Raw genomic sequence first — 15,217 nt, forward strand, 5'->3', positions numbered from 1 at the left:
CTTTTGAGGATGAAACGAATGAAGAATGACATGAAATCAGCACTAAGGAAGAAAGGGGTAGACAAGGAAGTGAAAGTGACAAGAAAAGGAAGGATATGGCCAAAACTTCACGAGCTAAGATGACAAAGAGAAAGGAAATTTTTAATGAAGAACTACTTTAGAAAAGGCAAAAATTAGGAACTTCTTTAGTACAACAAGTTGCCTCTTCCGTGGATAGAAATGCCACATCAGTTGCGGAAAATGAATCACAAAAGCAAATTGAAATTCATCCAAGTGTTCAGAGAGGTCAAAGTGTGAATGAATCCTTTGAGTCTATTTAACAACAAAACCAGGATAGAAATCCTTCTCAATATGTGGAAGTTCTTCTTGATGATCACTTGATGGAGCAAGAAATAGTACCAATTGAGAAAACCCCAGAGAATGCAGATATGGGTTTTTCGGACAAAGATTCATTGAGGGAATGATATCAACACTTCAAGGATTTCAAGAAAATGAAGTGAAGATATCGAACAGTGCACCGCTCTTGAATGGTTGAGGAATATAATGAAGAAGAAGGTTATAATAGAGAGCAATCTAGGTAATAACTTGGAGGATTTTCTAAATAGGATTGGCAAGACTGTAGAAAAGAAGCAAGCTAAGAAAAGCTCCAAGACTACAAAAGAAAGTTCAAGATCCCGCACGATGCAAGATGTAGTTCTGGAGGTTGATAAGACAAAAGATGATATCACTCCAGAGGAGTATGAAGTTGTGACTGTTGACTTGGGACCAACCACAAAGGAACAAGATATCGAGGAATATGATGAACTCGTGAAAGTAATCAAGGAAAGATTGAGAAAAGAAGAAGAAAAAAAGAATATCAAAGCGGAAAATAAGGAATTGAAGGATTACATATGACACTTAATGAATCCAATTGAACAAGCCGAAGGAGCAGCTATCCCTCATGCCACACTTTTGAAGGAATCAATTGAAAATTTGGAAGGGATGAAATCTATAGCACAAGCAGTGAAGAAATGGATTGGAAGTGCATTTGATAAAGAAAATGCATTAATTGAGGAGTTGGTACAAGTATATGGGAAAATTGTATCCATTCAAGATAGGATTTGGGTCATACTTTCATTGTGTGATGAATTTCAAGTTGTTAAGGAGAAGACTATTCCACGTTTGCATGTGTTGATGGATATCTCTAAGCAAACTCTGGTAGATGGATATGTAATGGAGGTAAATCAAGCACATGACTTTCACTGATGGTATCATGCATTGATGACGAGAATGGAAACCTTTGAGAAGGCAAAGGGAGGTTGCAATCAATTAGGCACCATGGTCAATGGAATTCAGGATAGAATCCTCATTGTCGTGGAGGTGGTGCTTGGAAAAGAAGTGAATGATGATAAGGACATGAATATGATTGAATTGAAAGATAAAATGAAATCTATCTTCTTCAAGGTCACATGTTCTATTTCAGAGCATCATTTAGAGGATGCTTTTTCATTCATGACTTTCTTAAATGGTGTCCAAGATCAAAGATCGGAATGGGAAAGGATATTTGCCACATTTATAGCTGACTTGGCACTAATGGAGTATAAGGTGGAGGCTACGCCAAGTGCACCAATGGAAGAGCTTGACATCATCATGTCCAGATTCATTGAATTTGCTATCAGGGAAAGAGATAAGGGGCACACATTCCTAGAGGATAGTTTGTTATAGTCCTAGGTAGCATTAAATTTTCCTATTTGCTCTTGCTCCTTGCAATTTGTGCCAAGGAGGATAATTTATTTTTCATTGGTCTGTATTTAATAAGAGTTAGTGAATTAGGTGGTAGTTGTAACTAACTCCACTTAAGGTTTCTCTGATTTATCTCAGCTATTGATTTAGAATCAATATGGGCCCTTCATTTGAAACTGAGAGCTACCTCTCGCAAACTCCTAGCCACCATTATAGATTTTTTGTTCTTGCTGGAAATGATGGACAAAGGAAACTAGGTTTTCCTTGCGTGAGAGCTCAAACATGATCCATAAACCTAACTCGAATGGAAAACTAAACTTGAGTTTATTGCCAAAATGAGTTTGAATACAATGGTTTCCCTCCAAAAGCTTACTTAGCTGAAAAGACATGACATACATACTCTTTTTGCCAAGTTATTTTCCTTCACATATGCAATGTGGAGTTGAAAGCAAACTAGCTAATTTTCTCCCTTATCACAGTACAGTCATATGGTGGGACTTTTGGGCATTTTAAAAAACTGACAAAGTATTCTCAGAACTTAAAAAAATGCCAAAACATTCTCCCCAAAACTCAAAATTTACTTTGCATTAACCAAGCGTAATAATACCTTTGGAAGGTAAGCTATTTTGACCCGAAAAAGCAAAAAAATGGCTAACAACTACTAGACCAAGCCTATGAAGAGAGTTTCTCATGATGACATCAGTATTGGTGAATTGGAGAGTAACTTATTCAAAGAGACAACCTTGCAAGAGGAGCCCAGTGAACATATCTTCTCCGAACAAAGCAATCTAACCTTTAACACATGGGATCCGGGTGTGATGACACCTAAGTATGATGGGATCTTACATGGGATGGATTTCCTTTTGATCGTGATGATGTTCTGATTTTGGAGCACAATTCATGCATGGAGGATGGCATTGATGGTGTTGATTTTATTCTTGATAACAAATCTGATTTATCATCACATGAAGTTGACTTTGAGCAAAGGTTTTAGTGAATTTGATTATTTGGATCCACAATTTATTGCTGAAAATGATAATGTAGAGGCACAAGTGATTTGGGACAACCTTGTGGCCCTTGATGATAGGTATGAAAGTTCTGATTTTATATTCATCATAGCAGCAGTTTGCTTTCTTTGCATGGTCATGTTTGGAAGAGTCAATTCTTGGTGTTCGTTGAGAACCCATTGTTTGAGATGGGTGTTGACATGGCTCATGACAATCCACTTTTTGAGTTGGATGATGGAACAACTCTTAGTTGTAGCATTGCACTTGGAGAAAATAGCAAGGTGTGGGATCCGGGAGAAGATTTGAGACTTGAGATGGAGTGTGGTTTATAGCTTGGTGTTGATCTTAGTTCACATTATGAGGTAAATGGTTACCCTCTTAGGAGACCACCGGTTATGAAATATGCAAATGAGGAAACATATGGAGATTGTATTTGGAATGATATGACACTAGGAGGCATCATTTCTAACTACACGAGGAATTGGAAAGTAACTTGGGAATGCAAATTGATAATTTCAGTTGAGGGTTATTTCTTTGTTGGTACGTGCTTTGAGTTGCATCATTCTTGTATGAAATTGTCTTGAGTTTTGGAGTTGGCCAATAAGTGGGAATTTTCATACTTAATTTGAGTTAATGAGTTGATTTGCACACCTTCCATTTGAAATTGGAGATGTAGTTTCTTTTTGGGATGTATCGACTCTTGGAATCCATTCTGGGTTGCGTATCTATGCTTGGGTGTTGGTGTTGGAAATAAGCCACACCCAGACCGACGATGAATTGGTCCAAGAGGGGCCAGTAGCTCAGTGGTAGAGCACTCCAGCAACGTATGGAAGGTCCTAGGTTCGAGTCCTAGCTGGTCCATGTCTCAACATGGTATCAGAGCCAAGTCCAGGCTAGGAGCCCCAAGCACGCAAGAGGTGTGGCTTAAGGGGGGGTGTTGGTGTTGAAAATAAGCCACACCCAGACCGACGATGGACTGGTCCAAGAGGGGCCAGTAGCTCAATGGTAGAGCACTCCAACAGTGTATGGAAGGTCCTAGGTTCGAGTCCTAGCTGGTCCATGTCTCAACATTGGGATCCTCAACAACAATTGATGGAGCTTATCGGGGAAGGTAGGTATAATCTTTGGAGATATAAGGATGAAAATTTCAGTATTGATAGCACTGTTCTTTTCCTTACCATCCATTTTGTGATTTCATTTACTCATCTTCAAATGGATTGGAGAGAGATTTTAAGGATTGGAGCAATGAACATATTGACACTCTTGGGTGTGTTCCTTGGCAAATAATGGATTAGGTTTTGTAATGTCCCCATTTTTCTAGCCTTTTATGAAGTCATAGCCTTTTGGCTGAGTGGAGGAATAAGGAGAAATTAATTAAATTAATTTCGTATAGAGTCATTAAAATAAATTAAAAATTAAAAAGTGACTTTATATTTAATTAATTTAATTAATAGTGACTAAAGTATAAAATTAAAATATTAAATTATAAAGTCACTTAATAATAATAAATAATAAAGTGTATCTACCCTCTTCTAGAAGGAATCTCATGATGGGTTATGAAAAGGATAAATAGAAGAGGGTGATGGATGATCAGGCAGATTGGAGATTAGAATTTGGAAATTGATGAACTGATGCGTGGCATTAGTTGAATCTCTGAGGATGCAAACCTTCAGCAGATTGAGGAAGGGCTGGACGAAACCCTAGTTCTTCATTTTTTGAGTGGGTTCGTGATGGGATCTAAATCGGTTCTTAAATTTGTGAAGTCTTCTCTTGAAGACAAATGTACAGCTGAGAGAGAGACATTTCAGTCTTTCTTACTTGTGCTTCGGACTTCAGAATTATCAGACTTGACGAAGGTTGGAATTGGAGGCATATTTTGAACCAGGAAGATGCGATATTCCTATTTGGGAGTGTGGATATTGATTGGAGGCAAATCGTGGATTTTGAGCTTGCTGTTGACAGGGGTTGCAGACCTCGTAGTACCCCTTGTTTTCATTCATATCTCACCATAGTTGCATCATTTCCTCCATCCAATGATTGCAGATTGAAGATATGACCAAGGCGATGATGTTTGGTGCATTGATTGGTGTTAAGAGTACATGAAATAATTGTTAGAAGAGGCCGAACTATCTCAGGTCTGCCCCTCCTTGGACCCCTCGATTTTGTGCATCCACATTTTATATCACCAAAGAATCATTGAAGAAGGTTAGGCACTGTCCCAAGGAAGGAAATCCGATCAGTTTCAGGCAGTTTTTGATGACAATCATCAACAGTGGTAATGGCAGATCTGAAGCTTCAGTTACAGCAGTCATGGTGATCATTTCATGTGGCATATTTTGCTGTCAAAGGGCCTAAGTGACTACTGATATAGCTTCCTATCTCATTGCAGATTGTACAGGTGCATTGTTGCCTATTCTATGTTACATAATTGAGATTGGAATAGTAGTTTCAGTCCATGTCTTCAGATTAGATCTGAATATTGAATGGTTTCAGAATAGTGTCCAATTGTAATCAGCTCATGAAATGAAACATTTGTCTCATGTTTCTTGGTTACCTTGCCTAATATCATTACTAGTAGATGGTTTGCCAACTGTTTGTAATAATGCACATCTTCTGTTCCATTGTTTCATGATCTCTTAATCTATCCTATGTTCATACACTTGAAAGGTAGTGTTAATCAGTCATTTATTAGCAGTCACATGGTGTTAGAACAGCTCTCTTACTGTTAAAACAATTATTTTTTTAATGTCCCTTGAAGTCTAAAGTGTTTGATCATTTGTATGCCAAGTGTTTGTCGAAATACCATAAGGGGTAAAAACTGAAAATTTGAATCAGAACAGGAGAGGGACATTACAGTCAGTTTTGAGCTTTTTGATTTGTTGCAGGGCAGTCACTTTACGTCATGGTTTGCTCTCATTCAAGGGAGTTGGCACATTTTTCTTTGTCAAGTAATAGTTTTCAGTTGGATATTTCTTTGAGATATTTCCCAACCACTTTTGGGTCATTTTGGTGCAATACAATGCTTTCACGCATGCTTATATTTGGGAAATTCATTGTTACTGCTGCTGTCCTTTTTGTAGAGTGCTAAAATCAGATTGTACTTCATTGATTTCAGTTTTGAATAGCAGTCATTATTGTTTACTTCAGACTTTCCTAACTTAGAGTGTTCATCTTATGAAGGTTTGTGATGTAAACTTTGATAGTTACTCTTGGTGTTGGTTCAAGACAAAAAACTTCTACATGGTTGGGTTCATCATTCAAAGGCTCATGGAGTTGGAACAGTAAGAGTTTTCACAAGTCTTCATAGTTGTATCAAATTAGCATAGAGGAGACTTGTTAGATCCATGTGGTGTTATGTTGCTGAATTTGTTGGATTTTTGCAAAGGATTTCTTTCCTTTTAATAAGAAGATTGGAGGAGTTTGCATTTGTAGTTATGACTTTGCATGACACCTTGAAGAGATATACCGAGGATTGGAGTTGTGGGCAAAATTCCAGTGTTAGTATTGTTGCCCATTTTCTAATCAGCCTATGCATGACTTCAATTCTTGGCCCACATATAAGCTGGATGACTTATTCAGATGAGCAATTGAGTACTTTATGGTTGTGGCTGGTTGGTAGAGGTGATTTAATCATAGGAGATGAATCTTCAGTTACTTCCATATTCATATCTCCTATATTTTCAGTGGGATTTTAGATGGATTACTGTTGTCCTTATATTTCCACGTTGGTTATGGTGACATCTTTTTATGAGAAAATTGATTTTGAGCCTTGGCAGGCATTAGGGTAGTTGGTTGTGAGTGTTTTTTTAGAAATAGATCATTTATTTATTACTTCCACTCTGATGAGTGACGGTCACTGCAGATACTTCATGGAGATGATATGCATATCTATAGATGTTGCCTTATTGATTGCGGTGGGTTGGGTGTATTGGTGTGTTCAAAACTGTTCTTTTGACACTTAGGAGGTTAAGTGGTGATGATATGATTTTAGTTAGTGACAATAGAGACATTACCTGGTTGGCAGATTCCAAAGTTGTGACAGTGATTGGTTTGCTTCAATTTTGGGATTTCATAAGTGGATATGTTGAGTTTTATCTTTATGGCTGAGCAGATTTTCTTTTTTCGATGCCCAAGATCAAGTTCGGCAGTTGGATTGTCTGTTGGACTTCACTAAGATGCCTTGGCAGGATATGCTTTGAAGTATAGATTACAACCCTTTCAAGGATTTTAGATTGGGTTTTGATGAGGTTTACTTTTGAGGGTTCCAAGATAGGCGAGTACAGTTTGGGCATGATGGTTTGACACATACCTAGGAATTGATTTTCACAATAGACTCATCTTGAAGCCTTGTAGAACAAAAAGGATTTAAGAAGGATGGAGAGTTTTTACCTACTTCAGAATAGGTGTAGGAAAGTGGAGTTATGGGATTGGAAAACCATGAAAACATTTTTTAGTCTATTGGTCATACTAGTTGTCCTCTATGATTGTGAGCTTTAGAGGAGTAGCATGTCAAACCTCAAATGAAAACATTTTTTAGTCTATTGGTCATACTAGTTGTCTTCTACAATTGTGAGCTTTAGAGGAGTAGCATGTCAAACCTCAAATGAAAACAATTAAAAAGAATCCAAAAATATTTTAAGACTAGTAGTCTTAAAGTCAAATCAATGATTCCTTATGAGATTTTTTTGGCTGAAGCCGAAATGTTTCTAATGGAAGCATCAATGGTAATTTGTTTACTAAGCTACTTAAAAAAGGTTGAAAACATAGATAAGCATTGCTGGCCTAAAATGGTTGCCAAGGAGGAATTGGATTGCAGGAAGAAGACTTGGATGAAGCGGAAGAACAAGTGGATGAGCAAATGGGACATTAATTTGCAATAATGTCCTAACACTAATGTAGAGATATAAAAGCTTGTGTTAGAAAAATTCAGGACTGCTATGTGGACAAAACAATTGGTCGAAGAAAGCGCACTATATTAAAGAGTTCAACTCCATGTGGGAATATGATGAAAAAGCCTATTTGAGGGCTGCATGAAGGAAAGACTAAGATTTTAGTCACACAGTTGAGGACCGGTTCTCATCATCTTAGATGTGCGATGAGCAGATGGATGGTCCCCAAGGAATATTGGGAAGAGTGTGTAATTACCCTGCTCAATCTGCTTTTGAAATTTCACCACAATTAAATATTTTGTTGTAATGTTTTATTTCTAATTGTTGAATGTACAGTTCCAGATGTGCATGCCTATGATATTCAATGTTTATTGTGCTTTCATACAAGGAATGTATTGACATTAAGAAAATAGATAATAGAGTAACAACACCAGATTTATAATTCTAAGCTTAGGTTAAATATGATAGAAGCAGATATATTTATTGAGCTTTCTTCCTCCAAAATGAAGTTGACAATATTATTCTGATAGTCTCAAAACATACATATATGGAAGGAGATTTATGCAAATATAAATTACAATATGCGCCTTGTATTTAGTAGTAGAAGCACCATACACAACGAACATCAAGATTAGAGGATCAATGCTCTATGATAATGCCTACATTTATAGAGATGCTTGGCATTATAAATTCAGAGCAGATGTAGCTGTAGGAACCAGCAACTCCTCATGATACAGGTGAAAGACTCCAGCCGAACCAAGCAAGATAAACCTGCATATAAAGATAGCTGATGCACATATTAGTAACATATAAAGATAGCTGATGCACATATTAGTAACATATAAAGATAGCTGATGCACATATTAGTTGACACCAATATTGGAGAAGTATGCACCACAAATTCCTGTTCCACAAATACTACGATGTAGTGTCCCAATTTTAGGGTTCTCTTGCACTACGATTGACTTTGACTTTCTTGATGGCTGTCTGTTTGGTTAGATCAGTTATTTGATGTTTCACTTTGACTTTCTTGATGGGTGTTTGTTTGGTTAGATGAGTTATTTGATGTTTACAGTGACCTTAGGTGAGTTATTTCTAGCCTCCAGTTTAGTCTTCAAGATTCTTGGAGAGGTCGTATATTTTTAGTAAGTCACCTAGTTGGCCCCGTTTATCATTATTCTTCATCGGGATCACTCTAGTACGATCAAATTTCTATTCCGATTTGTTCGGACAATTTTTTCTAATTTGGTGTGGTGCGTTAATGGTTTATTTTTATTAATTTTACCAAGGATACTTAAATAATATTTAAATATTTTTCAAGCACCTTAGTATAATGGCTCATTGGAACTAGGATGAGAAGTTTTAAATTGTGGATGCATTATACAGGGACCTTAAGTATCAATTTTTCATTATTTTAGTGAAAAGGTCAATTTCAGAGTTAAAAGGGAGTTTAAATTAATAAAGTATTTTTGAAAATGGACCTTTCTATAAGTTGGGTGGAAAAAGTCTATAAAAGGCATTTGAGGAGCTCCTTTGTTATGCTAAAGATTATTTTTTAAATTTTCTCTCCAAAGAGCCTGCATGGTTTGGAGATTGGACTCGTCCATCTCATCCTTCCTCAAGATGAAATCCCTCATGAAGAAGGATATCTCTAGTAGTGAAATATCTACCTTGACTATTTGGTTGGAGATATCTCACAAGTATTTCATTGGGCATTCAAAGTTTGAAGGTATTTACAGATTTTGGATCCAAAGATTTGCATTGGTTCAGGTTTCTAAGCTTTTAAGTTCAGAGTTTTTGTGAGATATTTTTGAGCAGTGTGTCTGTGTTGGAATGAAGAGATTGATAAATATTTTAATATTGAGTTTGGTTCCTTTGGTTTTGGAGTTTGATGCTAAGATTGTCGATTTCATTTGAAACTTGTTTATCCTCTTTGTGGATGTTCAGAGGTTTGAATTAAATTTTAGATTGAATGTTTAGTGGAGATTGGATTCCTTGGGTGATTAAATCTTTCCTTAGTGCTGGTCGTTGGTTGCTTGTGGTCGTTCAAGTCAAAATCTTGTGGTGGCGTGATATGTTTTCTCCTAGTCGATTATTATCTTATCTCTTTTAACCTAAGATACCAGTTCTTGGCATTTTAGGCTGGGTCTGGATCCTGGTTCTTGCCCGGTCCTGGTCCTCCCTGGGTTCTCCCTGGGTTCCACTCGAGTCCTACCCAGGAGGATGGGTTCTTTGTGGGTCTTGCCACAAAGGACCCACAGAGAACCCATCCACCTGGGAAGGACCCGGGTGGAACCCAGGCCTATGGGTTCCCAAAAATGGGGCCCACAGGTCATAAAAACACAAAAACCAATTAAAAAACACTTTTTAAAATATTTTTTTAACATGTAAACCCATGTCTCTCTAATCTTTTCCAATATGCTTCACCGGTTTGCTCTAAATTCTGTTCTTATCCTCTACATAAGGCCTGCTCATATATTCTCTTGTTCTATCGCACCAAGTTGCTCTAGACTACTGCAGATCTGTTTTTATTATGTCCTTATTATGTTCATCCTTTTGTCCTAATTCATCTCTGTTGTGCTCTAACTTAGGATCCTTTTTTCGTGGTTGAATGATGATGTATTATATTATTCTCTGTAATATCTGATATGTTTATAACTGCTGTAATATATATCATTGCAGCAGTCACATTGTATATTTCATTTTTGTATGGGTAGTATCATTGTAATAATCAATAATGGTATTGATAGTTTATAAATTATATAATTATATTTTATAATTTTGATGTTCGAACATATATATATGTGTGTGTGTGTGTGTGTACGGACGAACCCGTACCCGTACCGAAGAATTTCTTTATTTGCCGAATCCGTACCTGAATCCGTACCCGAATCCGAACCCGAACCGGTAACTTAGCTTTTAACTCTTTGTTGGGCTTTGATTTTATTTAAACATGATGGAGCCAAGCTTGGTTGATGCTAATTGAGAGAGCAAAAAAGACAAATTTTGTTTGTCTAGTAGTGCTAGCATTTGAAGACATTAAAGTAATGGAAAGAAAAAGAAAGTAAGCAAGACATGGCTTCTAAATAAGACAAAGAGTATGTCAATTTGGGCATTACCTTTAAAATACATATGGTGAACCTCTGACGTTGATTGGATGCCACAAGAAGACAAATCGAATGTTGGATAATGACAACAAAAGAAAACAATAGAAATTTATAAGTCTTACCTTTAGAATAACAGTTTTTCCTTGTGAGAAAGTTCCTAATTTCTTTATGGAATTAAGGAGGTCTTGTGGGAATGTTCCTAATTTCTTTAATGGAATTAAGGAGGCCATTTCTATGTTGGGTGGTGGTTGTAATTTAGAGATATTTTATATATCTTTGTTGCCTTGAAGGCAAAGATGTGATGTTGTTGAGAATTGTAGATTGCAAGAGAAATTGTTAAGATGTTGTAAATTGCAAATTCAAAAATTGTAAGTGATAGTAGTAGTTATGGAGTTTGTAATTGTTTTCTCTAAACAATAAGAATACCAATACCTTGCCTTGTGATTGCATAGGAAGGTCACAAACTTAATACGATATGTCTCCCATTATTAATATTAAGCACCACAATAATAAGGAAGGATCCCACGATGAAATATGAAACATCGACATGAAATGCCAATCAACCTCCTTCCAATAGACTCATGTCCAAGATCCTGAATAGTTAGATCACCCGATTCAAGGAATTCCAAGCCAATATTAAAGCAACAATCAATAATGAAAATACAAAACTTCAGCCCAATAAAATATTCAGACATATATCCTTCCAACTATCAAAATGGCATGCATAGGCACAAAGCGTCCATGTCTAATAATTTTCACAAATAAAACAGAACTACCTACATATTTGTCTCCACAGGATACTTAACAAATTTAAAGCAATCAACTGTAGAACACTGTGAAAACTTATGAAATACCAGAGTGATTTCCTACAACTGGCAAGGGTAGATAGTTGCACTACCGAAACCAGCAAACCCTTAAGGTTTTCATCCTAGGGCTTAAGCTTCAAAAGCTCTCCAAATTGAAATGAGAAATAAAACCAAGCATATCCCAAATGAAGCCCAAGCTGCTCTTTTATAACCATTAGAGATGCCTTTTGGTTTTCCCTCTTCTAACTTTTGGTTTTCTTTCTCTTTTAATTTATATTTGAAATTGAGGGAAAAAATAATAAAGTTATTTTATTAAATTTCTCACTTAACTGACCACTAAAGTCACTTTAATACTTTATTAAATTACTTTAGTAATTGATTTACTTTTGAGGGATGATATTAAATAATTAAATAACATTAATTTCTTTAAACTCAATTATTGCCTATGGGAATTAAATAGGCTAATAAGTCCTCTTGGAGCGACTATGCAGAAGAGGACATTACAGAATGAACTTGCATTTTTTGCAGCAAAGGGGTAGTTGAAACTGAATGGCTCTTCAACATAGAGTCTGTAGTGTATGAAGATATTTGTGCTCAGTTTGAAAGCATTTTGCAGGTAGACAGTCTGAATGAGCTCTTTGAGGAGGCAAAGCTTCAGAAAATGACAATTTTTTTGATCAAGATTCATGATAGAAAAGCTGAAATCAAAAGAATCTTGAAAATGTGTTAATATTGTATCTCTTGGCCTCGTAGACATCGTTAAAATTCCTAAATTCATTCACTCATTCATTCTGGATAAGACAAAAGACTTCCTGACTTTTGCAAAAGGATTAATAAAGCATACTTTGAAGGACTTTCTTAGCTGCCAAAGAAGCAACTTAGAGCTCTCATCATACTTCTTTTGTGGCTATCTTTGAACTTGTTCAGTTGGTATATTGACAGTTTGAATTTTTTTGTTTTGCAGAAACTCTGTTCACCACTTATTACAGGACTACGAGAAAGTGGTAGGACTGACGAAGTTTTGAAAGTTTATAATCAGCTGAAATGCAGAAAGCGTCAGTTGTCATGAAAATATGCTGAATAGTTTTAGTTTCAGGGAAGATTCTTAAGGATGCACATATAATCATGAAGGTAAACGGAGGTAATTTTGTAATGATATTTTCATTTTTGAATCATGATCTTTTTCCCCTTAAAATCCTTTCCTTGCTTTGGGTAGGATAATGTAGTGTGTTTTATATTCAGTAATGACATTGGAAGTATTTTAATTCATATCACTATAGGTTGTCTGATTAGAGAATAACCAGGAAAATTATGAACCTGTGGAACTTTCATTAGTTAATGGTATTCTCCTAGAAAAAGGACATACTCTGTTTGAGATTTGTATTGGTACTTTGGAACTTTTGATTAAGATTTTTTGAACCCACTGCAGAGATTTTTAATACTGATCTTTCACGATATATTCAGCAAGGCAAGAAATGTGAGTTGTTTAAGCTACTCAAGTGGATGCAAATCGAAATACCTTCTTCCAGAGTAAATTCCACAATGCAAACGCTACAGGAAAAGGGTTAATCAGATGCAGCAGAAGTGTTGTCTATTCCAACCAAATATCTTCCACCATCGTAGCTCTTGACAATGAGAAGAGAATGCCCATTTTCATTCAGGGATTTGCTGCTTCAACTTTTAAGCAGTAAGATTTGAATTCAAATAAAGGGAAACAAACAAAAATAAGATTTCTAATTCAAACTACCTATAAACTTCAGGTTGAGCTCAATGGACTTAAAACAAGATATATGTTTTCAAATACACATTCCATTCATTGTAGAGATAAGTTCAGAAGAAGTTAATGATATATAATTGGTCAAAAGAATTTTACAAAAATTAAGCAGCATGTACTTGATAGATTATGTTTTGGAACCTTGCAGTTCAATCTGAAATGTTTTGAAATAAGGATAGACAATGTAGTTTCATTTGAGAATATTTTTAGAACATAGAAATTCTGATGGATGGTGAGGATTTAATTTGTTTTAGATGCAGGCTTAAATGCAATTTGTTTAAAAATAATTAGGAAAATTAAGTATTTAGTTGCAATAATGTATGATGATATTAAAAGCTTATTGCAAAAAAGGTAAAAATTTTAAAATTAAATGAATGGTAAGATTTAAAGCTATAGAAAATTTGAGAAAAAAATGAGTTTATTTGTGTATTTAATTAAAAAGGTGAAGTGAAAAAACGTTATTTATTAATTTAATATATGAGAATAAAATTTGACCCATCAATTTAATTAACTCGTGGAGTGGTGAAGATTTAATTAGATAAATTATTTATTTAATTATCTAGGATGGTGTTAGTATGGTAGTGTTGTATTTGGTCAATTGTGGTGGTGGCATTGATGAAACATTAGGAGTAATGTAAAAATTTGTTATTAGGAACAATGGTAGATTTCTCATGTCTGAATTGTACCCTTTTCAAAGAGTTGTCGTGAGTAAAATAAAGTAATGATGTTTCAAAGCAAACAGATATAGATGATACTATGGTGAGATGATACTGATGATAAGTTTAGTGTTTTAATACTGTTAGGGTTGTGCCAAATACTTTCCTACTTGTGTTAATTTTTCGAAATTTTGCCCTATTAGAATTTTTAATTTTTTTGGGGGTGCCCATTTCTTTCTGCACAGTGTCTTGCTTAGCTAGTTGGCCATTTAAGTTGCACGCTTTTGAGGGTCATGTCATCTTGTTAACCGGCCCCATGTTTGAAAAACTTTGTTTAGTCAGTTGGCTTCTCCTATTTTCCATGTGCGAATGTCTTTCCTTAGGTTTCTTTCTGTAATTTTTTGCTAGAATCGATGGCCCCTCTTAACGACTTTAAACCCTTCGACTTAATGCACATGCTCAACTTTAATGCTTATGGCAATACCCACATCTCGACAAAGTTTTCACTGTATCCCCAAATGTTTTGCGGGTGCACAGGGTGAAAGTTTCTTCCCGAGTATTGCCCATGTCCCCACGTGAAAAGTTTAAGTTTTACGCAAGCCTTGCGGGTAGGAAGTGAAGTATATTTTCCTTGCTTCCCCACATGATGTTTCCAAAGAACTCGGAGGTCTTGCAGGCATACAAGGTTTCTTTATGGCAAGTATTGCTTTCACCTGCACCTCAACATAGACTTAAGTAAATGAGCAAGATGCACGTGGGTATGCAGGAAGCAAGTATAAAGTGGAGATTGCCTTCTCGCATCCCCGCGAGATAAACAGTGGGACCCAATATGAAATGTAGGTGTGTGGGAGTAATGAATTAAAGGGATATTGTTGAATATTCGGGCAACTAGGGGGGGGGGGGGGGGGGGGTGAATCAATTGACATTTAACTTTTTAACCTTAATGCATAGATCCAAAATATTAAGCAAAGTTATTAGGAAACGCATGCAAAATTCAAATTCGACACAAGAAACACCAGAATTTACATGGAAATTCTATGATGGTTAAAAATATTGTACACCTCAGGGATGTGCAAAAATTGTGGTTTTAGCCACAGTGTGTGAGTATGATCTCCTAATTTAGGGAAGGCTCTCCCTATCTACAAACTAAACTAATCTAATATGGGTGGGACAACAATCTTTCTTCTTCTTTCAAGAAAAATTATACTCTTTCCTCTTCACAGAAAAGTAATAGCAATTGGAAATAAATAACAGCA

General features: G+C 35.9%; 1 protein-coding gene across 5 annotated transcripts in view; it reads left to right on the forward strand.

Annotated features, from left to right (window-relative positions):
• The window catches only part of LOC131064371 (pentatricopeptide repeat-containing protein At1g10910, chloroplastic), a 251,626-nt gene extending 238,032 nt beyond the window's left edge, over positions 1-13,594 (forward strand). For 2 of the 5 annotated variants that reach the window (XM_057998518.2, XM_057998487.2), the window contains 2 exons: positions 12,496-12,662; positions 12,961-13,594. In XM_057998518.2, coding sequence (XP_057854501.1) covers positions 12,496-12,600 — 105 coding nt within the window. In that variant the 3' untranslated portion in view covers positions 12,601-12,662; positions 12,961-13,594. Of the gene's footprint in view, positions 1-12,495; positions 12,673-12,960 lie in introns of all 5 variants that reach the window. The other 3 variants (XM_057998496.2, XM_057998509.2, XM_057998504.2) reach the window with 3 other exon arrangements.
• Positions 13,595-15,217: the final 1,623 nt, after the last annotated feature.

The sequence above is a fragment of the Cryptomeria japonica genome, chromosome 1, assembly GCF_030272615.1.
Source record: "Cryptomeria japonica chromosome 1, Sugi_1.0, whole genome shotgun sequence".
Lineage (NCBI taxonomy): Eukaryota > Viridiplantae > Streptophyta > Pinopsida > Cupressales > Cupressaceae > Cryptomeria > Cryptomeria japonica.